The sequence below is a fragment of the Cercospora kikuchii genome (assembly GCF_019650295.1).
Source record: "Cercospora kikuchii DNA, contig_00007, whole genome shotgun sequence".
NCBI classification, from domain to species: Eukaryota; Fungi; Ascomycota; class Dothideomycetes; order Mycosphaerellales; family Mycosphaerellaceae; genus Cercospora; species Cercospora kikuchii.
In genome coordinates, this window is record NW_025408588.1 from 639,757 (window position 1) to 666,676 (window position 26,920).

Sequence of the window (26,920 nt, forward strand, 5' to 3'; positions counted from 1 at the left end):
GGCAAAGCAGATGTGAATCGTTCAAAATGTTCGGCTGTTTATCGCGTGCTGGCCGAAAAGCATGCCCTTAATGCCGTTTCTCCGAGACTGTTGTGTCTGCAAGCTAATGTTCGTTTCAGTCCTGTATGCGTGTCATGAAGCACAGAGCTCAGCCCCTCTGTCGCTTCAGCCGTGCTCCACGCACGTTCGTACGTCTGCGTTGCCCAAGTACCCGCGGTTCTGGACACTGCTAACACTGACATTTTGAGCCACCCTCTTTGCGTATCAGCGGAAAGGAGCAATAGCGAGACTCTGCAGCGTCGATGACATCGAAAATCTCGCCCAAGGTCGGTCTAGACCCAATGTCGCAGCTGCACAAAGGTCTCCGGTAATAGGCCCGAGCTGGCAAACCGCGAAGAGTGCGGCCCGGTATTGACCAAATCTTGTACAAATGGATAACCACCGTTGAGACGACATGCGGCTCCTCTAGGCATGAAATTTGACGCCAAGAGCCTTGCCTGTCATTGTGCAACTTGATCCGCTTGTCATCGTGATTGCCGGAGACACGCAGGTGGAGCTCTAGCACATCTCCCTTGATCTTCGACCGATCCGGAGCGTGGTAGCCAAGCTTCCGCTCAAGCCAGTGCAGTGGACCCAATTTGTCGCCAATACGGAAGGACTCAGGCTCCCATAGTGTTTGGGGCGGTATGGCTCTCAATCGAAGATGGAGAAGTTTTGAGGAGCCATCGATCGTATCTCGAAAGTCGCGATTGACTGCACGAAGAATGATAGGAGTCCAGGTGAAATGCGGCACTTGATCATGCGCGTGCTTGACCTTACAGTTTGGTACCTTGAGGTCCCAATGGTATCTGTCATTCTTATCCAACTCGTCCACGGTGAACTCGATGTCAGAGCAGGCCACCTCCAGTAGAATGATTTCGAGGAGCTCCGGCGTTCCAAAGACTCTGGCAATGGCAGTCGGGTTCTGTGTGTTTGTAATTCCAGACATCTTGAAATGGTTCGTATAGAGGTTCGAGCGGGCGATGGTCGTAGTCAGTTTCGTGAGCAGAGAACAGTGGAGCATTTCGGTGCGTTGTGAAACCAGTGACTGTCGGTCCGGTGGGTGGAAACCAGGAACGCTTTGCTGTACGTTATGACTGCAGTAAAAGAAGTCAAGGTGAAGCCTGCACTTGCGTGAGGTATGCACTGCAGCCGAGCTAGCACCCATTCACCAGCCCCATTTCGAGTCATGTCCGTCCACGATTCACCTCCACGTGATCATCACCTCTTCCACCGGTGCATAGTCCGCCAGGCATAAGCAAGCACAGCAGCGATGCACGCAATCCAGAACAAGTTTGTAGCGTTCAGATAGGAGGTCCGCGGCAACTCGAAGTGCGTAAGTATATCCTCGGACTGTCCGGAATCGACCGAGCAAATCTTGTCTGCGTCCAGTGTAGGCACGGCAGCCGACTTGCCCAGCACCCGCCCATCTCTGGAAATGGCTTCAGCATATACCTCAGCCACACATCCCTTCATCTGGAACAGGGTCTCGAAGCCAGTTTTCTGCATTCGTCCTAGGATTCGTGTTTGTCCATCTCTTCCGATTCCATAGAACCGCCAGTCGTCCACCTCTGTCGCGCCATTCCAGCTGACGTATGCTCCCAGAATGGCATCTTCTTTGCTCGTCCCAAAAATAAAAGCTTTCACGACCGGACGTTCTGCTGGAATGCTCGTAAAATTTGCTTTCCACGCACGGTATGTGGCGAATCTCTCGCTTGTCCATCGCGCTTCCATCAACAGTGCACCTTGAGCCGAATGCTCGCTGATGTGAGCGTTGTCGCTCCACCCAGCGAAGACATTGCCGTTCGGCAAGACTTGGAAATTCCCGCGCTGTTTGGTGATTTCGCCACTTGGTCTTGGCCAGCGGTTGATGATGTTGGCTGTCATGGAAGCTGTGTTGAGAGATACCAGGAGACCTGAGGATGCGGAGGATGTCGAACCATGATCATCACCTCCGTTGTCCAGAAAGGATATGACCTCTTCGGTACCACTGGAGCTGATGAATCGAGCATCGTGTTGACGGGAAAAGTCGAGATCAGGCGGAATCTTGAAAGAAGATGACCGGCCACCGAGAGTCCAGAGTATACGACCATCTTTGCCGGAAATCTTATAGATCGCATCTGTGTACCGTGCGCAGACCATGTAGTCGCCTTCTTCGTTCTTGTCGACACTGTTCATGTGGATCCAGTTCCAGCCTTGGGGGGCCTTTTGTGTCAGCCCACTCACGACCCCAGAGCTGTCTGTCAACGGAACGTGGTCAGCCGCCCACCATTCGAATAGGATTTTCTTCGACGCCAGGTCCACTTCTACGAAGCCATTGTCCACAATACGTCCAGTCTGGGAAGACGTGCTAGATTGCTTCACGCCCGTGATGTCTCTTTCGATGGACCGTTTGGTCAGGTGCAGGACTGTTTTGCCGTTGTCGATAACATTGAATTCGTGCATGTTAAGACTCATGCCTGACTCCGAGCCTAGCTCGTAAGTAGAAGATACTTGTAGGCTGTCATCCATAACAATGGCTTTGCTGCTCTCTATACCTTTGGGCGTCTGTGAGTATAGAATCATCGATAGATAATCCCTACCATCAGCATGGAAGGGGTGAAAGTCGACTGCATTCGGGTTTTCCAGCAGACATGCGCCGCTCCATACCAGATTTCCAGCTCCATCATAGATGAGAGGGCCAATCTGACATGGCTGGTAGTAATGTGCGTCCACGGGCTCTCTCACAAGAGATACGTAGGGCGCAACAAACCAGTATCCGAGCAAAATGCGCTCAGGCTTGTGCTGTGTAACATTGAAAAGCGGCGCTTTGATATCTGGGCGCTGGGACATGTCAGCCAAGACCATGCTAGCAATCAAGAAGCCATACCGTCACGAAATTTGTCAGATCGGATGCATCACCAAGTTTGCCACTGAAGGGCTTTGGTGTGCTAAAACTTCCTTGTGCTGAGCAAAGGGAGATCTGCGCCACTGCGGCCAGCGCAGCAAACCATACTAGCATGTCCTTGACGTCTTCGGGATAGCCAAAGGACCATGGAAAGCACTGTGAAGATCCCACAAAGGGATGCGAGCTGAAGTGGCACGAAGGTTGCTGACTAACTACGCAGCTTGATGATCCTCCCAAGAAGGCCGAGATACGCCCGAGATGAGAGTGGGTGCGTCTTTGATGTGCAGCCGAGGTCGTCAACAGATTCTTTGTTGCCTAAGTGAAAATCGTGGTGCACGGAACGTGTCGTGAGCGAATATTGCAGCTTTGATACTGGCAGATTTGGCCAGTACGAAGCCATTCGGACAGGCATTCAGCTTGATACATGGGTCTGAACTCCAAAACTTCGCCCCAATGAGCTGGCGCTTCGAGCATGAATGCAGCAGCGCGTGTGCTGCGAATATGTAGGCGACGACTACGCGTGACTGCACTTCGGAATAAGCAGTGGTTGCCCATGGACCTCGTCAGCAGTAAGCTGAGCAAGTCATGTTGGTGCCACCTCGACGGGTCCGCTCGTTGGCCGAAGTTCACGACTGTAGATCTTTCAATGTAATGGTGCTGACCGGCTTTGAACGGACTGTAGACTTGTGTTGCTCACAGTCTTTTCTCCTCAGCATCTGACGCAGGTCAAAGAACTGGCACGCGTCTTCTGTGTAGCATGAAAGCCGTCGCATAATGCGTAATCCTGACTGCCCTGTCGCAGAAGAGCTGTCTCTTACCGCGTTGTCAAATTGTCCCAGTCGTAGCTGTGGCATAGAAGATCACAGGGTGATGCGCAGCTCAAGCATATCCAACTCAAACGAAGCCACTCTGACCCAAGAACCCGCGTATACCAACATGGTAAAAGAACCACCACTTCCCATTCTCCAGCCTCCATCTCAGCTCACTGAGCCCTTGTATGTTGACATTCTCAATTCCCGTAACCTTAGACTGTACCCACACAATGGCCATACTCTCCTTCTCATGTACCGCAGAAGACATATGCGTGATAGCAAAGTGGCAGTCCGGGTGTAGCTCTTCCACTAGCTGGCGCCAGACGATGTTTTGCTCATGCCAGGTCAAGAGTCCAGGCTGATTGTCAAACTTCGACTGCCAGTGTTCTGGATCAATATGGCTCAGGAATTCCTGGGCTTCTGGACTTGTGTATCCCCAATCCCTCCTGTTAATGGTCTCGATTCCGATTCTTGATAACCGTTCCAATTCTGCGGCGATCTCCTCTTCGGTCTGTTTCGCTGCCGGCGTAGGCGGTGGTGTGAGAGTCGAAGGCATGGTGGAAGTATACAACGAAAGGCACGTTGACCCATCGGACTATGTTGGTGAAAATTGGTAGAGAACGGAGGTGCTTCCTTTCGAACCTGGAGTAAGCAACATTCTCAATACGCCTTACCTGGTCTCATGAGAGCGCTAGCAGATGATCTCAGCCTGGATGATCTCTGCATGCTCGTGCCGCTGATATTGATACTGAAACCTGTCCTTCTGGACCGAAACTCGCGTTTGTTTGTATCTTTGTTGCTGATCACCTCGGTGTAGTCTGTTGGTTCATTGGCGTTAAAGTTCGGGAAGCGAGCACTGACGTCACCGCATCTCAAATGGACATGGGCCGTAGACTTCACATGATCTTGAACATCTTCACCTACGGATCTAATTAGCGCCATCACCGTCCAAGGCGTCGCCGATCTTGTTTAGGCTGTCACAGGAAGCGATATGCTGTGCCGATCACGGCAGGATTCGCAAGCTCACACAGGGCTGACTGAAGTACACACTTTTCCGCAACAAGAAGACAATGTGGACAGTTCAGCAGAATAACTGAACGAGCCAGACATAGCTGGCGAGGAGTCGGGAACATGCTCAGACATGCTGTCAAGCAATTGTGGAAGTATGTGCAAGAAGACTCGGGACTAGGCTACGATCCTCAAAAACCCTGCGCGATCGGCAGTTTGCCATGGGCTTGCAGTCGTTGAAGCCATCGTAGCGCCTTCGCAATAGCTTGACCATGCGGGTTATGAGATGGATACACCTTGCTGGTTCCACTGGAGAAAATGCACCAGAACGTTGCTCTTGGCCTATGTGCTCCCTGTCATGACCGCCAGCCATTGACTAACCTAAGCAACGTGTGGGAAAGCGTATGAAAACATCCAAGGCAGGTCTAAAGCCTTGCTCGAGTTAAACCTTTTGGGTGGAATCGCGAGTTGTACTAACCTACGTGGCTTTATGGAGTTCGCGGCTGAATCCATCATCCATGCTCACAATCGATGCCCCTCGGGCTTGCACGGCCGCGCTTCCAGGCGCAGTCATTTCTCTCATCTTCGAAACCACAAAGTGCATTTTCCCAATGAGCCACCACGCTTCCTCTGCAACGTCTTCGCCATCATATCATCAGCCAACGCCAGCTTCGCCACTGACCAGCCATCAAGGATACAAAGTCTCGAAGATCTCAACCTGTTCAGAATCTCGCGAGAGTCTGTGCTCCTCAGCAGTGATGATCTCGTGAAGCATTTGGACCAGATCCCCCAGAGTAGCCGTAGTCTCCATCTTCAACGGGCCCACCATCTTCAGCGCGAATCCCATCACGAATACCTTCAACTGCAGATCGGAAACCCGTGACGGGTCGGTCAGACACGGGATACTATGCCACGACTGCTCTAGGCGATTCGACAGCCACTTCTCGACAGAGCCGTCCAGTTCGATGCGGAGAGTGACAGTGACTATCTGCGTATCCCTCGTCTCCAGACCAATCAATCCCAGCGGCAGAGAAGGTCGAGTAGTGAGCCAGACCAGTGGTCCGAAAAGTGCGTAGTCGGTGGGGGCTGGATCGTATCCCGGCAGCTTGGCGGCTTCGAGTCGCTTCTTGAGAAGCTTGCTCGAGCCGCGGATGGTGGTATGGAAGCCGTGATTGACCCGTTGAAGTCCGATGACCGACTTCACGAACAGAGGCTTGATGAGGCAGCCATCGCGTTCTTTTGCTGTTGACAGACTGAGCTCGAGATCGGCCACTTCCAACAGGATGAGTTCGAGGAGTTCGGCGGTAGCGAAGACTCGCGCAACAGCGGTCGCCATCTTTTCTGCAGATTGTGGGAAGTCGTTTCCTCTTCGTTCAAGCACGCTGGAGGCGCCGCCGCTCTGTCGATATCGGAGTAGGAAGGAGGGCTTGTTGACGTCGCTTGTGTCTACGTCAACTTGGACTAGATTGCCAAGTGAAATACCAAACTCGCCTTTGCGGCCCGGACCCCATTCACTACTCGCCCCAAAGGGTAGAAATGGACTAGTGGGAAGATTACAGCAACTCTGCTCCAATCAGAATTGTCTTCATATGCGTGGAGAATGAGACACAGGACGCATGGAAAGATGAAGGGCCGACGGCTGCATATTCGCCGGCAACACTTGCATGATAAGCTTCAGGTGGCATCGACAGGCAATCCTTAATGCTTCAACATACTGCAAGCTTTGTCCTGCTTTGCGTGAAGTTCTCCCGCTGACCATATACACGATTTACTATACATCAATTCGCCAGAATGCAGCACCCGCCAGAGGCCCATCTACCACACTCGCTGGACAACAATCTCCAAGCAAAAACGGCCAATTGCTGCAAACTTCGAAGGACCTGAATTCCCATAGTGCTCGCTCTCGCATTTGCGTACCGGAATACGAGCCGTACAAGGCTTCCATCAACTTGCGACATCTCGTGTTACCTGAATTCCGCGTGGTGCTCCGGGTAGCCTCGCATGGCTTGCCTAACAAGGGAGAGTCGCGCCTATCCAAGTGCTCGATATCTTTGGCCGCCGGAATATCGTCCTACCAATCCGAGGATGGAAGAGTTCGCATTGTGGAAGGTGCACGATGAAGAGGATCATTCGACCTGCTGCTGGCCTGACTCAATCATAGTTCAGGAGGCTCTTGCATGCTCTGCTCAGGGAGCGTTTTCCAATATGTCCGCCACTTCGCCCAGAGTTGCAGTACTCCCCAGTTCCGATATCCTCGAAGCCTTATCCGACTTACAGCGTGCATCAGTCTTGACTTCCGAGCGAAGACCTGGCACGCCCGATGAATTGGTCAGACACTTGACCTGGCGCCACGACTCATCTTTCCTGTCCGACACCCACGCCACCAACGCGTCCTTGGACAAGATGTGGAATGCAATTGTCAAGACCCCATTCTGTGCTCGTGCGACTCCGCGGAATCTGAGCAGGGATATGATTTGGTCTTCGAGCCACAAGAGCGGACCGAAGATGGCAGGGTCAACGTCTACCTGGATCGCCGTGTGCGAAGCCTGAAAAGGCTCGAAGTATCGCTCCACACCTGGTCTCTCTGCAGCTTCGAGGCGCCTGCGTTGCAGCTTGAGTGAGCCGAGGATAATATTGCGGAAAGTGTGGTCTACCCGCTGGAGACCGTCGACTGAAGTGACAAAGTAGATCCAGCGACGATCTGATGCTGGAGAAGGATTGAGGTCCAGGTCGGCGACATGTAGCAGGATTTTTTTCGAGAAGCTCCGGGACGTCGAAGACTTTCTCTGCTGCAGATGCCATCTTTGTGAAGGATTGGAATAAATCTGGTTCTAGAGGTCGCCAAGACGAAGAGGGGTGGTGCTTCTACTATGACTTGGACAAATGAAACTCTTCTGGGGTGGTAGAGGTCAAGGACACTCTCAGTAAGATGAATGTATATCTTTTGCACGCCAACGCCCACGGTCCGCTCCTCGTTCACTCTCCATTCACCTACACGTGTGACGGGTGAACAAGCAAAAAGATCGCAAACACCACTACTCCCAACCCATTATGAGTTTCCTTGGTGTTGGTGATGCAATTATCGAATGAGGTTCTCCTATTGGCAACCTCCGCTGTGTTGATCGTCAGGAAGTGTAGAGCGGGCCTTGGTGTAGCCAGGCCCAACTCATGTACAGTGGTATCATCGAATAGAATCATATCCCGCGACTCCCCCTCCTCCTCATGGTAGGAAGTGTGTGGATCGTGTTGTAGAAGCCTTGATTGACGAGCAAAAGCAGATTGATATTCCTCCGTATCATCGTCACTGTCTGGGATGACACGCAAGCTTGATTTTCTGCCGAGCACCCTAAAGGGCCTTCATAAACTGGTCGATACGCCTGCATTTCTCCGGTGGTTGAGCATCATCGAACGTTTGAACCCACACTACCAGTTCTGCGGTCTTCAAAGTTGACAGAGGCTTGGCAAGAGATGCTAAGCATGCCTTGTCGATCAGTAACGAGTGCATCTGTAGTCCCCATCGTCCAGGCTCCAGCCCAACGTTGTCTACTTGAACGTCGCACCGTGGCAGGCAATGCAGCATACGCATTGCGCCATCCTCATTTGCCGGAACTCGAAGGGCTCCTGAGTTCGTGTTCCCATTTCCCTTGTCGACCATTGTGCTTTCTACACCCGTTGAACCGACGTCTCCGCTGGCCTCCGCTCTGAATCGCGTCTAGACTGCTGAGTGTCCGCCGACTTCGTTCTGTGCACTGTGCACTCGCTTGGTGGATAGTTGTCTCGATCTGCGAAAAACCCGCGCTTGCTGCCATCGTTGGTTTACAAATTTCGTGGTTGTGGCATCGAGCAAAGTTGGGCTATTCGGGTTGTAGATGGCCAACTTGACCAGGTCATCTGTGGCCCAGCTGAGAACGGAAAGGCCGCGCCTCTTAGATTGACTGAATCTCGAAGGGGTTGTGGTAGATGAAGAAGTGGAACGCCTCGCGACGTTCCTGCGCGGCCGCGTTCCTCGTTCGAAGCGATCCAGTCCGGTCTCTATGGTGGTCTGCGAGAGGGAATGCCAGAAGATCTCCGACATAGCATTGGAGTTGCGGTATACAAATATACAAAGAACCGCAGGGGAGTACAGGTGCTCCATTTTGAACCACATGCTCGTTTCTCCCGGGATACGCCGCTCAAGTTGGCACTCGACAGAGCAGTTCTTCATCGATGGCTGATTGATATACTGTATGAGGAGGAGATTCGACAGAGGCGGCAGAGCAAAAAGCCTTCAGTTCATTCTGAGACGCGCGAGAGAGCGCCTGGCCTGATTGAGTCTGTGCCGGACTCCTGTGCAAGTCGTGAGCAAGTGAACATCGATGGAGGAGGTCATGATGTAGTGCTCACCCTCCAATATCTTCTTGAAGTCGTTGTCTGCCAACGCCGACATGTACTTCTGCTTCCGCACTGTTCCAGCCGAGCGAAGATTACTCCTTTTTGATTTTGTTCTTCAGCGTGTTGTGCATAGCGTATAATGCGTGTGTTGGAGAGTATATAATAATTGTGGAATGAGTAGATTGGGTGTTTCTGGATTTTGCTTCATCGCCGACGCTCCTGTAGTTATGTGTAGCATCTTCTGGTTGCTGCAGCTGCGTGCTCATTGATTTGCTCTTGTGCCAATGCTTGTGATGTCCTCGAGGCTTTGTCGTGGCAAACAACCCGAACAGTTGTACAGTTGTGTTTGCGTGATGATGTGCAGTCGGGCCGATCAATTGTATGGCCATCGATCCGAGTCCGAGGGATGGGAGCAGCATGCAATGTAAGCCTGGTTCCGAAAAGGACCATCGACTAAATGCGGGTGAGTCAGCCCATACTTCCAACGAAGTGGTTGTTCTGGCCTTTTCTCTACCTCCTCTCTTCATCAGCTCGCTCCCTCCTCCTCAAAATCATCAAAAGGCCAGTGCTGGTCCGTCATCCTACGTTCAAGCTCATTCTCAGCATAACTTAAAGCCTACTCCTTCATGTGATTCGCCTCGGCCGCAGCATCATCATATCTCTCATGTGATGCCCAGCCATCAGTACTAATCTCGATCACGTCTCGCAGTATTTGCATTTTCCTGTTGATGTCTTCTTGCTCTATCATCTTTCCAATAGTTTCTTCGGCATCTTGTTCCTCAAAATTTATCGGACACGTTGAGATCTCCTGTTTATGGTCAATCTCGGAACCAGAAGTCGTCGCAAAGGTAGCCCATTCATTCGCAAGCATAACAAGATCAGCTTTCGACGGAAGACTATTTCCCTCCCATGGCTCTACAGCATGCTGGTACAATCTCTTCCGGAAGAGTCCTTTGTCGTTGGCCATGGCTCTGTAATGCGAATTCAGTATCGTTGCGGTAGCTCCGACGTAGTAGAAATGTGTGTGTTGTCGTCGGTAGAGCTCAAGGTCTTTCTGCCGGTCGTCTTCATCTAATTCGTCAAGATGCGAAGGCAACTCGGGCTTCTTCAGCTCTTCTGAATCTGGATCGCCGTAATTTTGAAAGGCGTCGGGGACTCCAGCATGCAAGAACAAAGGCAAGATAGTTGCGTGCTGCCAGTCGATGATGCTGGTGATGTTGAAGTCGTTGTCAACAAAGATGTTGTTTGGGTTGAGATCGGGATGTCGAAGGACGGGCTTATGAAGCCATTCTTCTTTAGGCACGATGTATGCAGCAACTGTGAGGAATTGTTCGAGGCTGGCGATGTGTTCCCTCGGGTCGACTTTTTCGTAGCCGAACATCTCGCGGTATTCTCGACCGAATGGCAAACGTGGTTTGCCATGTGCCCGCAACCACGCTATTTCTTTCCTGGCCCCATCTCCGAGGACTTGCTGAGCAGTCAAAGCTATGGTATGAGGTCAGCTCTCTGTTTCGTGGATTGTGGGGCAACCACATGCTCACCTGGACCTCTCATGATCTCCAGCTGACTCCGTGTCCCAAAACAATATTTGAGCGAAACATAGGGACCGACACAAAATCGTCCAGCTTCGACCTCCAGTGAAACACGACCCATATTCTCAGGCAGATCGGCAGTGTAACAAACGCTCCCATATGCAGGAAATGAAATCCCAAACAGCTTCGCCTCTTGCTTCACGATCTCACCTAGAACCTTAATCCTCTTCTCATCAGAAATCTCATACCAAACATCACCTAAACATCGACCAATCGCCTTCTCCATCAAAATATACTCCGAACCAATATCATTATCAGCATCAGTAGAATACCCATACACCATTGGCGTCGGAACACCATACTCTCGAACCAGATCCATAGTCGCCACCTCGCTCGCAGTCGCCAGTAATTTTGGCTGAGTAGAAGGGTATGGAAGACGAGCAATAACCTGGAAACCATCTTTCATAGTCGCTTCAAACACTCGGTTGAAGCCTCCTTCTGCCAATTTGCGGAACGACATAATGTCTTTCTTTGATTGGTTGACGGACCTGGCTGCAGCTTCGAGAAGAGCGGTGATTTCGAATGTGAGGTGCCTCTCGGCAAGTCTCAGCTTTTCGTTGTATCTGAGCTATAGTCAGTATCAGACACGCTCGCAAGATCGTGTCAACGAACAGCCATCTGCCCGATGTATAGTTGAAAAGGTCGTATTCGTGTTGATTCTGTGCCGCAGCCAAAGCTGCGAAATGTCGAATTACTTGATGATTTGAAAATTGTATTTTGCTTGTCAGAGGGTTCCAGCGTGTCACTAGGCCTGGTAACCGGCAATGCCTGAATAAGCCGGATGTCATGGCCCAAGAACATTGTAGTAGTTGATGAGATCGATGAAACATGACAGCATGTAGTTGGTCCTAGGAGACCGCTGATGCTCGCTTCTCATTGGTCGATGCACTGCCCAAATTAGCCAGCAAAACAGACAAGGATCAAGAAATAGTAGAAGCATGCGACACGTTCCTGGTCATGATGATACAGTATCGATCGACTCTTTGCAGAAGTCTGCACTCAGTCATGCAAAGCGAAGCACCTCGAACCTGTATCCCGCTCTGTCAAATGCTTCTCGCTCATTCGTACATGTCTTACAAGTACAATCCTTCCGGCTCGCCCTCCGTCTTCGTCTTCAGCACACTCTCTCTTGCAGCACGGAAATCGGCCATGTTGACTCTCATTCTTCGCTCTCTCAATGCCAAGAGACCAGCCTCGGAGCAGATGGCTCGGATGTCCGCACCACTCAGATCGTCCTTCTGGCTGATGAATTCATCCAGCTCGACATCTTCGGCCAAGTTCATCTTTCCGGTGTGGAGTGTAAAGATCTTCTTCTTCGTGTTCTGGTCGGGGTTCTCGAACAAGATCTTACGATCGATACGACCAGGACGAATCAGTGCTGGATCGAGGGTTTCGATCTTGTTTGTAGCCATGATGACCTTGACATCTCCTCTGTCGTCGAAACCATCGAGCTGGTTGAGCAGTTCCAACATGGTTCGCTGGATTTCACGCTCTCCTCCGCTCGTGCTCTCGTATCGCTTCGTTCCGATAGCGTCGATTTCATCGATGAAGACAATTGAGGGAGCGTTCTCGGCTGCGACCTGGAAGAGCTGTCGCACCAATCGAGGACCGTCTCCGAGGTATTTCTGGATCAATTCTGAGCCGACGATGCGCAGGAATGTGGCAGATGTTTGGTTGGCAACGGCTTTGGCGAGCAGCGTCTTTCCTGTTCCTGGCGCACCGTACAGAATCACACCCTTCGGTGGCTTTATACCCATCTCTTCGTACAGTTCCGGATGTAGCAAAGGCAGCTCGACCGCCTCTCGCACTTCCTGGATCTGTGTCTCGAGACCTCCAATGTCCGCGTATGATTCCGTAGGCGCCTTGTCCAATTTCATCACCGAGACTGCGGGATCTGCATCGTCTGTGAGCACACCAACAACTGACACGCTCTTGTGATGCAGCAGGATGGATGCGCCCGGTTCGAGGAGATCCTTGTCGACGAAAGACATGATGGAGACGTAGTATTCGGGGCCGGTGGCGGAAGAAACAATGGCGTGGTCATCATCAATGAGCTCTTCCAAGTTTCCGACGCCCATCGGTGAGCCACGCATATCATCGACACGACTCCGCTCGTCGGCATTTCTGTCCTCGCCCTCGCCGCTGGCTGGAGCACTCTTCTCGTTTGCCGTCTTCGCCTTCCTTATCCGCTCTTGGTTCTCAACGAACTCTTCCTCCAGCAGTAGATGGTCGTGCACGCGTTGCATGCGCAGGTATCGGAGTTTGCATCGCGCAGTCGGGTAGACCGTAGGCAGTTTGGCAGCGGCATTTGGCCCAGCCTGCTTCTTCTTCTTGCGGCCGATGCGCGTGGTGGGCTGTGGCGGCGGTTCGTACTTGGGCTTATCCTTCTTGTCTCCCTTCTTCTTATCGCCATCGCCCGGAGGCCCACCGGGGCCACCGAGGCCGGACTGGTTCTGACCCTATCGTCGCTGTGAGCATGTGTTTCATCGGGAGTTGATGTGCAGGTGGCGCATACCATTGTCGGTCACTCCCGTATCGGTGTGTGTATCAGTGAGGGTGATCGCGGCGGTGTGGGACGGTGGTCGAGGTGTCGGCGGAGGATGGTGGTGGATGGCGATGGTGTTGTGATGATGATGGAGCTGTGGTCGTCGGAGGTGGAAGCTGGAGCACCGTGACGAAGCACGCGCGTGCCTGGCTTTGCTGAGCTCATCAGTCACGCCTCGAGAGAGCTCCACCACAACCACCAACTTCCATCTTCATCTCTCACTTTCGCCAAACTCCGACACATCTTCTTCGATCAAACCGATCCGATCTGCAACATCCGATCTCGCCAGTGAATGCCGCACTGAGACATCTTGCCTCAGTCATATTAGAGAGTGCACCTTCCCGCCTCCGCCTCCGCCTCTTTCCCCGCCAAACTCGCCATTTCTGAGCCTCTCAAGAGGCAATCAGACTCGACATTAAACCTTCCACGACTCTTCCACCGAAGTCTTGACACAAGTTACGATCCCGCCTGCTACCCGCCCAGCATGGCTGCCAACCGCAACCGCCGCGTACAAAAAGAGATCAACGACATCACCAACGACAAGCAAGCCGGTATTCGCCTGACCTTCCCGCAAGACGGCGACCTTACGCACTTCAAGGGCCACTTCGTCGGACCTCCAGACACACCATACGAGGGGGGAAAATATGAAGTGGACATCAAAATCGGCAATGAATACCCTTTCAAGCCTCCTACGATGCGCTTCATTACCAAGATCTGGCACCCGAATGTTTCCTCACAAACCGGAGCAATCTGTCTCGATACACTAGGCACCGCCTGGTCGCCTGTACTCACACTCAAAAGCGCTCTGATCAGTCTGCAAAGTCTACTGAGCTCGCCAGAGCCCAAGGATCCGCAAGATGCAGAAGTGGCTAGCATGCTGCTGACCCGCCCGGATGAGTTCAAACATGTGGCGAGGGAGTGGGCAATAAGATATGCTCAAGCTCCGCCGCCAAAGCCTGGGACGGGCAAAAGCGGGGCCAGCAGTTCGAAAGACGACGATGAGGCAGAGGAGAAGAGACGGAAGGCGTCAGACGACAAGGAGGAGAAGCGAAAGAAAGAGGCTGCGAGGGTGGCCAGTTATCGTGGGTTCAATGAGAGATTAGTGAATCAATTCACGGAAATGGGATTTGGGGTCGAACAGGTCGTAGCAGCTTTCGAATGGGCCGGCATCGATAAGGCCGATGGCGAGTTCTACCAGCTGGAAGAGGAGTACATGGGTGACATTATGGCGAGGCTGTTCGGAGAGGCTGAGTGAGCTGGGCGACATGAAGTCGAGATTGTGCATGAACGTGCCAATGCGAACGAATCGGGAACGGATCGTCCTTCAGGAGTGGCTACTCAACTCTTTCGCCAGGAGAAATCCACATCACTACCCATGTCCCCTGGGACAACCAAATCAAGCTTGCGAGGACTTGCAGCATCGCATGGTCACCGAGCTATGGGATATCAGCCTTGACTTCGCCTTCCGCCCAACACTTATCTGTACATCCGGGCCCAGCCAACAACGTCCTCTACAGCCTTTTACCACCCCCTTCAAGCGATCCCCTGCTTTTTCCTTTGCTCCGACATAGCGAAGGCGTTTGGGAAAGGAAGACTTCTATGAACTTGCTATGCATGAAATGACGAGAAGAAATGAATGAAATGAGAATCAGATGAAACGGGGAATGCATCGATAGCTGCTGTAGATCAGATATGGAGAAATCGTAACAACCCATTAGGGAGACGTTGACCGTGAAGAAGAACGATTCTGGGCTGTGCTGTTTCTCGATCTTCCTGCTAATGCTTTTGCCTGAGCTGTTATGAGGCTTTGCGAACTGCTGTGAGCGAGCAAGGTCTCGGACTTCCTGGCTGGCGTTAAAGTGCATGAGAGTTCCGGATGAGGTGGTCTGGACTGGTCGAACCTTTATGTGTTGGAGGGACGTCCTTGTTTGGAGTGCTGGAATCGGGCTTTTGGGCGAGAGGGAGATCACGACAACAAGACGGTACGTGCAGGAGGCTTTTGATCCTCATCTTCGTTCTATGTGTGCTGCGCCAGCCTAATAAGATGAGGACTTGTGCTAGGGCTCCATTGCAGAATGATCTCTTGCTTGGTGCCTCCTGTTTTACGGCCTGTCGAGCTCAATATCATTTTGTCCCTGATGTCTTCTCCTTCCAAACTCTGCAGACTAACTGCGTTTCTGCTGAAGCCCATCTCATGCCTCCGAACCCTGTCTCCACACACTCTTGGGATGCAACTGCCGCTTCTTTGCATTCTGTTCCTTCTCGACTGCCCATATCCAGTTCCACCACTCACGCGTCGTCTTCTTCAGCTCTCCGGCCAATTCTTTCTCGGATTCCTCCCACGACTTCCTCTGGGCGTTCATGATGGCCCGGTGCGAAACGACTCCCCGATTTGATCTGAGCTTCCGCGGTTGCTCCGACTCTCGTTGCCACTTTCTCTCCATGTATATCTTCTCCTGCTTGATCACTTTTAACTTGGCCTCCATGTTTCTCTTCGCCACTCGGATAGCATCGATGTGTTGGAACAACTGAAGGAACAGATCGAAGACGTAGCCTAAGGTGTCATCTCCTCGCAAATACCAGTCCAACTCGATGCTTCCCAAGTCCCAATTGAGGTCCCGAGGCCGGTCTTCGCGTCTGACTCTCAGTATCAGCGGAAAAGTCTCTTTGGCGTTGCAGATCTTGATATTCCTCCAACTCGCGTCCGGATTCAACCAACCTTGTGGCAGATCTGCGATGGCTTGGTCGAAGCAGCTCAATTCTTCCGTCGAGTACTGCCCACAAACCCGGATGTCGAACAGTCTTGCTCCTGTTTCCTTGTGTACATCAAGCGGCTCCCAGTCCCAGACCCGGCCTTGCAATTGCCATTGATTCCATCCTAGTAGCCGGACTGGCCCGTTGTTCTTCAGCTTGTCCAAAATGGTGAAGAGCGGCTTGTGAAAAGGGAGGAGTTCCCGAGTGCCAGGTGGCAAGCTCTCCAACTTCTCGTTAGCGTACGGCAGAAGATGCATGAGACGCTTCAGTTTTGCTGAGCCATTAATAGTACTGTGGAAGTCTTTGTTGACGCATTGCAGACTGAACAGACGCCAGGCGATCAATGTCGCTCGAGTTGAGGACAAAGATGTGCTTGACTGCAGTTGGTGGATGTGAGGGACCTCGTCGGAGGAAGTGAACAAGAGAATTTGCTCGAGGAGTTCAGGAATGCTGAAAGTCCTCATTGCTGCATCGCCAGGTGGGGATTGGCTGGTTGCAGCCCCCGACTTTGCCTTCCGTGGAAGACTGACCCGCGGCGGGAGGGCCTGCTTGGTGTTCGACGACTTTCGCGCCATGTTGGTTCCTTTGTCTGGACTTGTCGTCGTTGTTGAGAAACAGAAAAGGCCTACAGTCGAGACTCAAAGAAGATGTTGAACGAAAGTATATAGGCTGGGGACAAAACAATGGAAAACAGTTGTTCACTCCTTCTCGCTCCACCTGGTCCTCGTTTACCGGGTCCATTCTTATTCACTCCGGGTTCACTTCGGGCATAGAGCAGCCAAGTGCCTTGAAGAACGGACTAAAGTTCCGTTGTATAAGTCGTGCTGTCAGTTTCGTAGATTGACGAGATACGAATGGCATTCTCCGTTATGTATAAGAACTCGTTGATGAGGACTCGCGCTACTGCTGGTGGCTCCTACTCTTTCGTTTCCTCATGCCCTTGCCTTCCCGCTCAAGCATGCAGCTCATGACTGCGCAACTGCACGGAAGACATCTCTTGCTTGTCAAACGACTCTCTCCACTGGTTCCTGGCCTTTACGATATCTTCGCATACTCGAAGGCCAGTCTCCTATTATTCTGCTCGATCCACACAGCTCTGGTCCAATCATCCCACTTTCGATTCGCCTGCTCCTCTTCTTCGTCAATCTCCTTCTCACGCACGTCCCATAGCTTTTCCTGGTGCTCCACATCGGCCAGATGAGCCTTTACCGTTTTGCCCACTCGCATTCGTAGCCGCGCTTCGTGCCATTCGTCCTGCGTATCGATCTTCTCTCCCTCCAATTCATCTCTCTTCTCCTCGATCTCTACTGTTGCTGCCACCCATTCATCGAGTTGTTGACAGAGTTGGCGAAACAGGTCAAAGAGGTAGCCCAAAGTGTCGTCTCCTTGCAAAAGCCACGACAGGTAAACTGGTCCGAGGATCCAACTGTTGTGCACGATCTTGATTGTCAATGGTACGGCCTTCGCTGCGTTGCAAAGTTTTATGTCTTTACAGCTGGCCTCGGGGTTCAACCAACCATCGAGAACTTTGTCGTCGAAGGCTACTTGAGAATGGCTACCCTCCTCAGTCAGATTTCCTCCAAGTAGCTTGACAGCCAAAGTTGGTGCTTCAGCTGTCGAGTTCGAGTGAAGATCCCATAACATGACCTGACGGTCACCGCTTCTGACCTGTATCTGGTCCAGCATAGAAAGCACCGGCTCATGGAAAGGTAGCGTCGGTACAAGATAACTTGCTGCCAGTGTCTCCAGATGCTCGTTCTCATACGGCAGGAGGAACATGAGACGCTTAAGCTGCGCCGAGCCTTGGATGGTGCCGCAGAAGTCTTTGCTCACGCCCTGCATGACGAAAAGACGGAGCTTGGAGAATGAGAATTGGCCGTCGGCATGTATGTGACTAGCCACCAAAGGGCTGAGCTTGACTGTGTCCTTGCTGTGGGGGTAGGTTGAGAACAGTATGATGCGCTCGAGCAGCTCGGTAATGCCAAACACTTTTGTCGCAGCAATTCCATCACCAGGAGTAGTATTGTTAGGAGCGGTATTGTCGGGCGCAGCTTCTTTGGGTCGTGCACCTTTGGTTCTAGCACGCGACGTGGTCTTGCTCACACGCTGCGCCTTCTTGCTCGACGTCTTGCGCGCCATGTCGATCAACTTGGTTGGAGCAGTCCTATTGAAGATTCGAATGAGAAGTTGAGGAAGGTGGGTAGGAAAGTGTTGCGTGTGCCAGCCGGTGAGTCAAGAAGTTGAGTGCGTGGAGCATCACTGGGCCAAAGTTCAAAGGGTCATTCACTATCACATGCGTGACCTGCTCCGTTCGTTTTCCCGATCCGTTCTCATTCACTCCGGCGTCATCTCGGACACGTGGATGCGAACATTTTGCAGAGCCGTTTGGAACTCCGCACCTGCCGGCACAGTATAGCCTGTACTGTCAGCCGTTTGAGCTCGCCAGATACAGATAGCAGTATTTGTTGTGTATAGAAAGTTGTTATGTATCATGCGTTTCGCCAATGTAATTTGTAATTTGCGAAGTCGGCAGCTGGTATATGAATGAAGAGCTCCGGGGGTTGTGTCGAACATAGAGTCGATACTAGTAGATGCATAAGGAGAATCAATCTTTGAAGCTTGACAATCGCTGTCAAACGCAAACGACAAATAGGAAAGGAACTGTGGAAGCTATCATAAGCTCAGTGTTACATTTCAACGCAATCTCTGGAATCTGACCTTCGTTCCAGAGGCTTGCCAGTCGTGCGTTTATCGACATCGTCCTCAACTACTGCTATGGTGCTTGACCGCCTCGCACATGACTTGCTCGTGCTTGCTCAAAGTCTCTTCCGTCCTTGCTCTGACCTATGCTTCTGCTCTCTGGTGTCATCACCTGCCTTCAACGCTGATTGAATGCCTTGCTAAGTCCCTACGACTCTTTCTGATCCTTTGGCGATTCCTTGCTCGCGTCTTGTCCCTTTCTGACAGCGAGCTTCCACTGTTCAAGGACAGGCTCTAGCTTTTTCAGCTGAGTTCCAACCTCAACGTCACGTAAGTCCCAGAAGCTGTCTCGGTGCTGCTCGAAAGAATCTCTGCCGTCTTCGTCGACTTCTTCATATACTTCGTACCACTCTCCTTCTGCATCTGCCTCGAGCCCCTCCCATTTGCGTTCGATTTCCCTGGCCACCGCTCTCCGATCGGCGACGAGGAGGAGTAGCTTGCTGAGCATTTCGAACACGTACCCTAGAGTCTCATCTCCCTTGAGCTTCCAGGAAATATCTAGACGGCCAAACCTGGCAAGATCCGACAACGGTGGACCTTCGTCTTGTTCCACGATCCTAAGAGTCAAGGGCACCATATCCCTGGAGTTGCATACTTTGATCTTTTTCCAGCTTGCTTCAACGTTCCACCAACCTTTTGGCATCATAGACATGGCCTTCGAGTACATCTTCTTCTCATCAGGCACGTCTTCCATTAGTTTGATTGTGACAGTGGTAATCCCAGTCTTGGCATCTGATTGAACCATGCGGCTACTGCTGTAGTCCCAGTGAAGAAGGCAGTTGTCTGTATTGCTGTCCAGCTTTTCCAGGATCGAGAACAGTGGGGTGTGGTATGGTACCAAGTCTTGACGAGTAGCAGCGGATGTTTTCAGAACATCATTACCGTATGGCGCCAGGAAGATGAGGCGCTTGAGTTTCGTCGACTCTTTGATCGTGGCACGGAAGACCTTATTCACGCTCTGTAGACTGAAGAGACAAACTCCACCCCGCGAATTTCTTCGAGCAGAGCCAGGCATTGGACTTAGCTTGAGCATGGAATTATCGTAGCGCAGGCGCTCTGGCATTTGCTCAGCGATGGCATAGAGCAGAATGTGTTCCAGGAGTTCGGTGATGCTAAAGACCTTCATTGCGACATCGCCATTCACTGGGCGTCGGAGGTGACTCGCATTCAGCGGCTCGAGCTCATTGATAGCAGTCGCGCTCTCTGCCATGTTGTCGTTTGATGATACTTGTAGCGTAGGTGCGGTCATGGATGTCGCTTCGGGAGAGTGGCTCAGATCTGGCGCCTGATCTGCCAACATCTCGTTTTGTTTGTGTTGAGCGTGTGGAACGCGGGCAGGCAGCGTGATTGCGAAGCCGTTATAACTGTGTGTTCATGAAGGGTTGTGAGGTTGTGGTGGTAGCCTGTTCACGAAGGGGGACAATGTCAGTGGCGCTACCGTTTGTTTCTAGTGCGCCTCACTTCCTTCACTTCACTTACTCCCCACCCTTATCCTCACTGGCTCATCCGGGGGTATTTAGCGTGAGAAAGGGTGAAGATCACGGATGATGTCACTGGTATCTTGCCGCAAAACGTCTCGACACTCGTGGGAAGTGATCTCGAAATATGATATATCTTCAAGTAAATCGATTCTTGACCGCACAAGCTGTGGGGAAGGCTAGCTTAGCAGAAGCGCGTTTAAGCAGCAGGAAGAACCAAGGTTATATTTGCAGGCAAGAGCGAACACTGGACATTATGATCGCGAAAGCAGGCACCATAAATCTCACAACAGAAGCTCGACGCAGGAGCTCTCCGAATCGGCAACAATTCTTCCTGACTTGACTCCATCTGAGCTGAGAGCTGTAGAGTCCGGCGAATCAGAGACGTTGCTCAAATATCCTACGAGACTGCAGCAGTGGCCAGCAGACAAGGAGCAAGTCAATGATCGTGGGAAAGGAGAACTGGGTTTGTTTGTACGAGCTAATTTTTGCCATTCCCAACGCACTTTCCTGAGCTACTCAAACCTCATGCCGAGGGAAGGACATTCTCTCTCGTAGAGGACTACAGCTTCCTTCGATACTTGCGGCACGTCCAACGACCAGAGGCTGAGAACTCCGCTGCGTACTCATGCAAACTTCCGGTTCGACTCATCAAATGCTAACTCTCTTGCACCCCTCCATCTATAACTTGCATCGTTCAATTACCAGAGACAAGCAGTCGATTGTGTAATGCCGAGTTGTTCTGCTCGGACGGTTCCTGCTACTTCTCACTAGACTCGCCTGCCGTCTGTGCAGCTGGCTCGCGCTTCACACTGAGTTCCCATGCTTCCACTGCCGACTTCAGCTTCTCTTGCTCAGCTTCCAGCTCATGCACGCGCTTCGATCGCAGTTCCGTCCACTCACGCTGGTTAGCCAACCAGGTTTACTCAGAAACTCCATGATAGCCTACGGCCTCGCGGTGACTCTGGAATTTAGCACTGGTTTCCTCCATGCGGGTCTCCCATTTCCGCTGGATGATGAGAATCGCGCGTCGTACCTCGTCGATGAGCTGCAGGACTCTGCAAAAGTGATCAAAGATGTGGCCCAGACTCTCGTCTCCGTGCAGATTCCATGTTAGATTGGCTAGGTATGAAGCCGTTCCGTCCACGTAATGGAGATAGAACATTCTGACGGTCAATGAAACCAGCTCCTTGGCATTACAGACTTTAATATCTCGCCATTTCGCTTCGGGGTTCCACCATCCTTGTGCCAGCTCCGAGGTCGCCTCCTTATATAGACTCTTTTCTTGTTTGATGAAGTCTCGAATGTCGACCTTCGTACGCGTGATCATATCGTCGGCGCTCGGAGGGGAGTGACAGCTGTACTGCCAATCCCAACTCAGTAGACCGTTCCAGCAGTTTTCGTGCAACTTGTCCAACAAAGCGAAAAATGGCGTGTGAAACGGCAATAGAGCTCTACGTGCCATAGATGATGCGTACAAGTCCTTGTTGGGGTATGGTGCAAGGTACAGCAGCCGTTTCAGCTTCGCAGACCCGTTGATCGTAGCGTAGAAGTCTTTGTTTACGCGCTGGAGACTGAAGATGCAAATTCCTCCGCGAGATTCTTTAGCCGCGCCGGGCATAGGGCTCAGCTTGAGAGTTTCGCTCCTCCTATCGTCGCGGGCTGGCGTCTGGTCGGAAACTGCCAACAGCAGGATCTGCTCCAGGAGCTCGGGGACGCCGAATACGCGCATGGCAGCGTCGATATCTGCAGCGCGCTTCTTGCTCCTGGTCATGACGGCCACTAGCCTCGTGTAAGCTGGTGCGGCACTCAACTTCTTTCTGGCCATGTTGAAGCTTGTAGAGGATGTTGCGACAATCGAGAACAGATTGTGATTGCTTTTGGTGGCTCGAAACCAGCAGTTTCTGCCGGGCTATCTGTTGAAACTTCCAAACTACTTGCTTTTGGAGATGGAATGTGCCGGTGTGGTGGAAGAAGGGACGTGTGACTTCGGCGAAAAGATGTTGCTTAAGAGTCATGGTTGCCTGCATTGATGGGAAAGTCACATCGGGCCGCTCAACATTCACTCACCTTCACTTCTATCACGTGCCTGGTTCCGCCCACGTGATTCGTCGCCTTTCACCCTGTCGTCCTCGAAGCAAAGGCTCAAAGTTGAGTCCAGATGTTTCTGCAAAGATCCATATTTATTGCTATAGTCCCCTGGAAAGGAAGCATATCTTGGAGTCGACGGAAGGCACAATGTGGGCAGTAGCTTCTGCTCCGTAGAACGTTTCACCTACCACAGTCATACCAGCTACATTGTCCATTTCAAGACTCTAATGTCATTTGAGGGGCGTCTAGAGGAACACAGCGCTCTCTCATGTCTTCGACCTCGACTGGCTCAACCGTGCTCTATCCCTCCAACCAACATGTTATCGTACTTGCTCAATGTGTTCAACTTCCTGCTTCCACCATCGCGATGACTTTCCACCAATCTTTCGTACCTTCCGTACAGCCTGCTCGCTTCTGACCTTGTTCTTCCACTCCACAAGTCCAGCATCCAACGCCTCTAGCGCTGCCTCGGCTGCTTTGCTACGCTGGGAACGGAAGTCTTGGCCTGCTTTCGAATAATCAAAATAATGATCTGCCACCTGCTTTAGTTTTCTCTTCAGCTGTGTCTGCTCTTTGGACCACCACTCCTTCTTCGCAATCACCTCCTGTTCCCCCGCCTTTTGGTACACTTGTCGAATCGCTTCAAACCGGGTAGCCATATGATTGAAGAACCAACGGATGAGATCGTAAGCGTAACCCAAGGTATCACTTTCGCGGAACCTCCATCCCACCGTCACGAAACCGATGTCCTTCATATGATTTCGTTGCACGAACTGTGTCATGATTCCAGGCATGAACGGCAAAGGCACTTTCGCGTTGCAAATCTTGATCTTCCTCCAACTTGCTTCAGGGTAGTTCCAGGGGCTCGTGGCATGCGGGATCGCTCGCCCATAGGCGCTGGTTTCGAGAGGCTGATCACGGAATTTGATGTCCAGTATCGTCTCACCGGTCTTCGAGTGCTTTGTAACGTAGCGCGGGCTTGTGATGTTGTATTTCAGCAGCTGTTCTCCAGCATTGACTTCCAGCATCTTGAGGACCCATAGGAACGGCGTGTGGAACGGCATTAGGTTGTCGTTAGCTTTTGCAACTCTCTTCAGCTCCTCATTGCTGGTGGGAGCGAGAAGGATGAGGTGCATGAGCTTTGGGGAGCCTACAATGCCGCCGTAAAAGGACTTGTTAACTCGCTGCAACTGGAAGAGGCAAACGCCACCACGGGATTCTCGAGCCGATCCTGGCATTAGAGGGAACTTGAGGATGGTAAGATCGTCCTTCTTATAGTCGACCACCTGTTCGGCCACGGCGAACAACAAGATGTGCTCCAGAAGCTCGGGAACACCGAAGACCCGTGTTGCAGCATCACCAGTCGTGGCGCGAGACTGGAACTTCGGCACCTTGCTGGCCTTTCGCTTTTGGGTGCGTGCGCGTTTTGCCATGTCGGAGTGGTGAAGGCAAAGCCGAGTCTTGTCGGGTTTGCCTAGAACCGGTTGGGCAGGTCAACGAAGTGAAGGACGAAGTACTCGGTCGGCTTGCCGGTGAAAGGCTCTTGGAATGTCGACAAATAGAAGCGCTACCGATGAGGAAGAGTAGAGGGTTGTCGGTAATCTGTTGAGCGTAGCGGAGTTGTTGCCGGCTGGAAAGCAACAAAATATCTGAACACTAGTGTATTCACCTCTACGTCACCCTACTTGCTCCACATGCTGACTCGAGCAACGTTATTCACTCCGTTGGCCTGCTCAGTGATGGTGAGAAATTGAAGCAGACGAGATGTTTGAGCATCTGACTGTTGACGCCTTTGCCGGTGTTTCGGACTAGTCAACATTTATCTCACCAGGTCTGAAAAAAATCGTTGATGGTTCCATTTCCACCGTCCTGCCCATGAACACTCGCACACTGTATTGTATGTAGTAACATGTTCAAGGGTAAGAGGACTGTTGTTGCAGAGTATACATACAGCAATTTTAGTTCATATACAAAGGATCTCACGGAGACTTGTTGGCTAGAAAGATTTCCAGAAAAGTGGCCAGAAAGATAACGTGCTCTCTAGTCTGTTAGAGTCAACATTAAGCACAAACAGCAATCACAGAGAAGACCCGTGAAATTGTTGCAGGTGTTTCCATGCGATGTAGGTAGACCGACAGGACACTGTAACAATTAGTTCTGTTTGACAAACTTACATCTGTGATTTTGGCTTGATTCAGGGATGGAACATGGGACTCGCACCCCGCAGCACAATCAGCCAAAGCGATCCTCCGGGACTGCAAGGTACAAGCTCAGGTGGTGAGCACGTCAGTAATCAAGCGGAAAGGGTTGAATATTGCAAAACGGGTTTCAAGAGTTCTTGATTGATTACCAAAACGACGAACGTAATCGCAAAGGGCAGAAACCGCAGCAGTCTAGGTACAAGTCTTGGCATCATTAGTCTCTCCCTTGCGATGCTTGAGCGCTCCGCCGAAGTCTTGTGCCAGCTCGTCTCTCTCCCTTGCCTGCTCCAGCTCCAGGCCACGTCACTAGAGTGCTTGATCGCTCTAGCCACAATTCTTCCATTCGCTTCTTATACCGCCACACGCCTCATCCGGCTGCTTGTGTACCCGTCACTACTCTGCCTTGGGTTTTGCTTTCTCCCTTGCTTTGCGCTCGCGCTTAACCTTGAGCAACCACTCCTTCACAATAGCCCTAAACTCCTCCATCGATGAGTCCAACTCGTCTCCCAGTTCCGACTGCATATCCTCCCACTTCTGTTCGTGGGCCGACTGAGCTTCAGCGTAGGTCAAACCCGGGATCTGTGGAACTACAATGTGACTGTGACTTCTCTGGATAATGGTCCATTTCTCCTCTAGGTCCGCGAAAACCTTCCTTCTGTCGTCGAGAATGACAAGCAGCTGACAGAACGCATCGAAGATGAAGCCCAGGGTATCGTCTCCTCGCAGGGGCCAGTTGATGGTGAGAGAGAGCTTGTCGCGGCGGACTAGAAATATGCGCATCAGATCTCTCCAGTTCAACTTTAGTGTCAGTGGTACGCTCGTTTGAGCGTTGCAGACCTTTACCTGTCGCCAGCTGGCTTCGGGCTTGGACCAACCATGTTGCAGCTTCGAAGTAGCCCTCTCGTACACGCTAGCCCTCTCGTAAAAGTTGACACGATCCCACTCGCTTCGAATCGAGATCGTCAACGTGGTCTTCCCAGTTGCGCTGTCAATCTTGACGTCGTTGCTATTGTTGTAGTCACAGTCGAGCAGAGTGTACCAGTCGTTGCTGGCGTTGAGCTTCTCCAGGAGATAGAACAGCGGCGTATGGTATGCCACCAAGTCCCCGGAAGCAGCAGCAAATGTCTTCAAGTAGTCGTTTGGGTATGGCGCAAGAAAAAGTAGTCGCATGAGTTTGACGGAGCCTTTGATCGTGTTGCGGAAGGTCTTGCTTACGCGCTGGAGCATGAACAAACAGACACCGCTTGGCTTTCTGTAAGCGGAACCAGGCATAGGGCAAAGCTTGAGATCATCGAGACTGAGGTTTGGGCTGTCTGGCATCTGATCGGCGACAGCAAACAACAGGATGGATTCGAGCAATTCGGCTGTGTTGAAGACTCTGAATGCGGCGTCGCCCTGCTCAGCGTGGCCCTTGGCTGTTCGAAACAGCCTCGCTCGCTTCTTCGGCGGCGACTTGGTTGTGGAATCCTTTCGCGCCATGTTCTGACTTGGTGGTAAGGTCGGCGGCGACTCGATGTGCCGATCGTTGCTGAGAGTCGAGGAGAAGATTGAGGCAGGAGAATGCAGCGAGGTCGAGTGGTGCACCGCCGCTTTGCTGTATTTGCAACGATCTGATCGAGTATGATCGACAAATTGGAGCGTGATGTCGGTGAAAGTGTGTCGAGTAGTTGGCAATTGTTGCAAGTGCCTGTAAGGTGATGGCCATGCCTGCCCCATTCACCAATCAGCCCCACTCTCCTTGCCCATTCATATGATCTGTTTCATTCACCTTGCCTCTATGACGATTGGCCAGAGTACTTGGAACGCACGCTCACTGGCTTGTGAGATCTCTTGTCCCGTACGAGCATGGAAGCATAAGCGTCATACGAATGACATTGATGGTCCTTGGGCGCAGTGTGTTGCGATGAACTCTGTTTAGTCACGGTAAACAGCTGATGATATACGAACGGCTGCACACAATATAGCTGACTATAGAAGCGTACGGCGAAGCAACGGCACATGTGATGTGCTCTACTTGTACAGAAGAGCGAAGGATTTGCACAAATACAAGAGCAAAGGAGCATTCGCAGCCGCACCGCAAACGCTTTGCTACAACGCAAACTGCATTGCTCAGAACTACATTTATCCTGTTATCCGCCTTTGATATGGAGGCAACTGGCAACCAGAGTAACTGATCATTGCAGCTTAGTAGCGTCGCTGACCAGAGGCGTATACGAGGACTAACAACGAACGCGAGAGAAAGCCGAGCTGCTGGAAAGGGAAGTGACAGCGAAATGAACAAAATTTAGAATGATGGCATTTGTTTCCTCGTGCTATGTTGCCGAGGGTGCAATCATCAGAAAAGCTTGCTTTTGGGCAACCCCGTGCCTCTCGTGTAGGAAT

At 51.7% G+C, this 26,920-nt stretch overlaps 15 protein-coding genes across 16 annotated transcripts; 1 reads left to right on the plus strand and 14 right to left on the minus strand.

The window, feature by feature from the left end:
- Positions 1-229: 229 nt before the first annotated feature.
- Positions 230-988, minus strand: CKM354_001035900 (uncharacterized protein; the record flags this gene model as incomplete). Its single annotated transcript, XM_044805814.1, has 1 exon — positions 230-988. One exon carries the CDS (start codon positions 986-988, stop codon positions 230-232), a length of 759 nt encoding a protein of 252 aa, XP_044661749.1.
- A 272-nt stretch (positions 989-1,260) lies between these two features.
- Positions 1,261-3,040, minus strand: CKM354_001036000 (uncharacterized protein; the record flags this gene model as incomplete). The annotated part of the gene is made up of 2 exons (XM_044805815.1): positions 1,261-2,862; positions 2,909-3,040. The coding sequence occupies 2 exons, from the start codon at positions 3,038-3,040 to the stop codon at positions 1,261-1,263; spliced, it is 1,734 nt and encodes a 577-aa protein (XP_044661750.1).
- Positions 3,041-3,820: 780 nt separating this feature from the next.
- CKM354_001036100 (uncharacterized protein) lies at positions 3,821-4,294 on the minus strand (the record flags this gene model as incomplete). Its single annotated transcript, XM_044805816.1, has 1 exon — positions 3,821-4,294. The coding sequence occupies one exon, from the start codon at positions 4,292-4,294 to the stop codon at positions 3,821-3,823; it is 474 nt and encodes a 157-aa protein (XP_044661751.1).
- A 1,140-nt stretch (positions 4,295-5,434) lies between these two features.
- On the minus strand, positions 5,435-6,082 carry CKM354_001036200 (uncharacterized protein; the record flags this gene model as incomplete). The annotated part of the gene is made up of 1 exon (XM_044805817.1): positions 5,435-6,082. One exon carries the CDS (start codon positions 6,080-6,082, stop codon positions 5,435-5,437), a length of 648 nt encoding a protein of 215 aa, XP_044661752.1.
- An 850-nt stretch (positions 6,083-6,932) lies between these two features.
- On the minus strand, positions 6,933-7,548 carry CKM354_001036300 (uncharacterized protein; the record flags this gene model as incomplete). Its single annotated transcript, XM_044805818.1, has 2 exons — positions 6,933-7,330; positions 7,401-7,548. The coding sequence occupies 2 exons, from the start codon at positions 7,546-7,548 to the stop codon at positions 6,933-6,935; spliced, it is 546 nt and encodes a 181-aa protein (XP_044661753.1).
- A 544-nt stretch (positions 7,549-8,092) lies between these two features.
- CKM354_001036400 (uncharacterized protein) lies at positions 8,093-8,401 on the minus strand (the record flags this gene model as incomplete). The annotated part of the gene is made up of 1 exon (XM_044805819.1): positions 8,093-8,401. The coding sequence occupies one exon, from the start codon at positions 8,399-8,401 to the stop codon at positions 8,093-8,095; it is 309 nt and encodes a 102-aa protein (XP_044661754.1).
- A 1,242-nt stretch (positions 8,402-9,643) lies between these two features.
- CKM354_001036500 (uncharacterized protein) lies at positions 9,644-11,497 on the minus strand (the record flags this gene model as incomplete). Its single annotated transcript, XM_044805820.1, has 4 exons — positions 9,644-9,698; positions 9,738-10,602; positions 10,659-11,272; positions 11,322-11,497. The coding sequence occupies 4 exons, from the start codon at positions 11,495-11,497 to the stop codon at positions 9,644-9,646; spliced, it is 1,710 nt and encodes a 569-aa protein (XP_044661755.1).
- Positions 11,498-11,782: 285 nt separating this feature from the next.
- Positions 11,783-13,227, minus strand: CKM354_001036600 (proteasome regulatory particle base subunit RPT2; the record flags this gene model as incomplete). The annotated part of the gene is made up of 2 exons (XM_044805821.1): positions 11,783-13,168; positions 13,225-13,227. 2 exons carry the CDS (start codon positions 13,225-13,227, stop codon positions 11,783-11,785), a joined length of 1,389 nt encoding a protein of 462 aa, XP_044661756.1.
- A 511-nt stretch (positions 13,228-13,738) lies between these two features.
- Positions 13,739-14,509, plus strand: CKM354_001036700 (uncharacterized protein; the record flags this gene model as incomplete). Its single annotated transcript, XM_044805822.1, has 1 exon — positions 13,739-14,509. One exon carries the CDS (start codon positions 13,739-13,741, stop codon positions 14,507-14,509), a length of 771 nt encoding a protein of 256 aa, XP_044661757.1.
- A 937-nt stretch (positions 14,510-15,446) lies between these two features.
- On the minus strand, positions 15,447-16,583 carry CKM354_001036800 (uncharacterized protein; the record flags this gene model as incomplete). The annotated part of the gene is made up of 1 exon (XM_044805823.1): positions 15,447-16,583. The coding sequence occupies one exon, from the start codon at positions 16,581-16,583 to the stop codon at positions 15,447-15,449; it is 1,137 nt and encodes a 378-aa protein (XP_044661758.1).
- A 460-nt stretch (positions 16,584-17,043) lies between these two features.
- CKM354_001036900 (uncharacterized protein) lies at positions 17,044-18,147 on the minus strand (the record flags this gene model as incomplete). The annotated part of the gene is made up of 1 exon (XM_044805824.1): positions 17,044-18,147. The coding sequence occupies one exon, from the start codon at positions 18,145-18,147 to the stop codon at positions 17,044-17,046; it is 1,104 nt and encodes a 367-aa protein (XP_044661759.1).
- A 769-nt stretch (positions 18,148-18,916) lies between these two features.
- On the minus strand, positions 18,917-20,068 carry CKM354_001037000 (uncharacterized protein; the record flags this gene model as incomplete). Of its 2 annotated transcripts, none has more annotated exons than XM_044805825.1 (1): positions 18,917-20,068. In XM_044805825.1, one exon carries the CDS (start codon positions 20,066-20,068, stop codon positions 18,917-18,919), a length of 1,152 nt encoding a protein of 383 aa, XP_044661760.1. The 2 variants fall into 2 exon arrangements, with proteins under 2 accessions (XP_044661760.1, XP_044661761.1); XM_044805826.1 differs by having other exon boundaries at positions 18,917-19,978.
- An 875-nt stretch (positions 20,069-20,943) lies between these two features.
- On the minus strand, positions 20,944-22,074 carry CKM354_001037100 (uncharacterized protein; the record flags this gene model as incomplete). The annotated part of the gene is made up of 2 exons (XM_044805827.1): positions 20,944-20,988; positions 21,196-22,074. The coding sequence occupies 2 exons, from the start codon at positions 22,072-22,074 to the stop codon at positions 20,944-20,946; spliced, it is 924 nt and encodes a 307-aa protein (XP_044661762.1).
- Positions 22,075-22,657: 583 nt separating this feature from the next.
- CKM354_001037200 (uncharacterized protein) lies at positions 22,658-23,770 on the minus strand (the record flags this gene model as incomplete). The annotated part of the gene is made up of 1 exon (XM_044805828.1): positions 22,658-23,770. The coding sequence occupies one exon, from the start codon at positions 23,768-23,770 to the stop codon at positions 22,658-22,660; it is 1,113 nt and encodes a 370-aa protein (XP_044661763.1).
- Positions 23,771-24,931: 1,161 nt separating this feature from the next.
- Positions 24,932-26,017, minus strand: CKM354_001037300 (uncharacterized protein; the record flags this gene model as incomplete). Its single annotated transcript, XM_044805829.1, has 1 exon — positions 24,932-26,017. One exon carries the CDS (start codon positions 26,015-26,017, stop codon positions 24,932-24,934), a length of 1,086 nt encoding a protein of 361 aa, XP_044661764.1.
- Between the last annotated feature and the right edge of the window lie 903 nt (positions 26,018-26,920).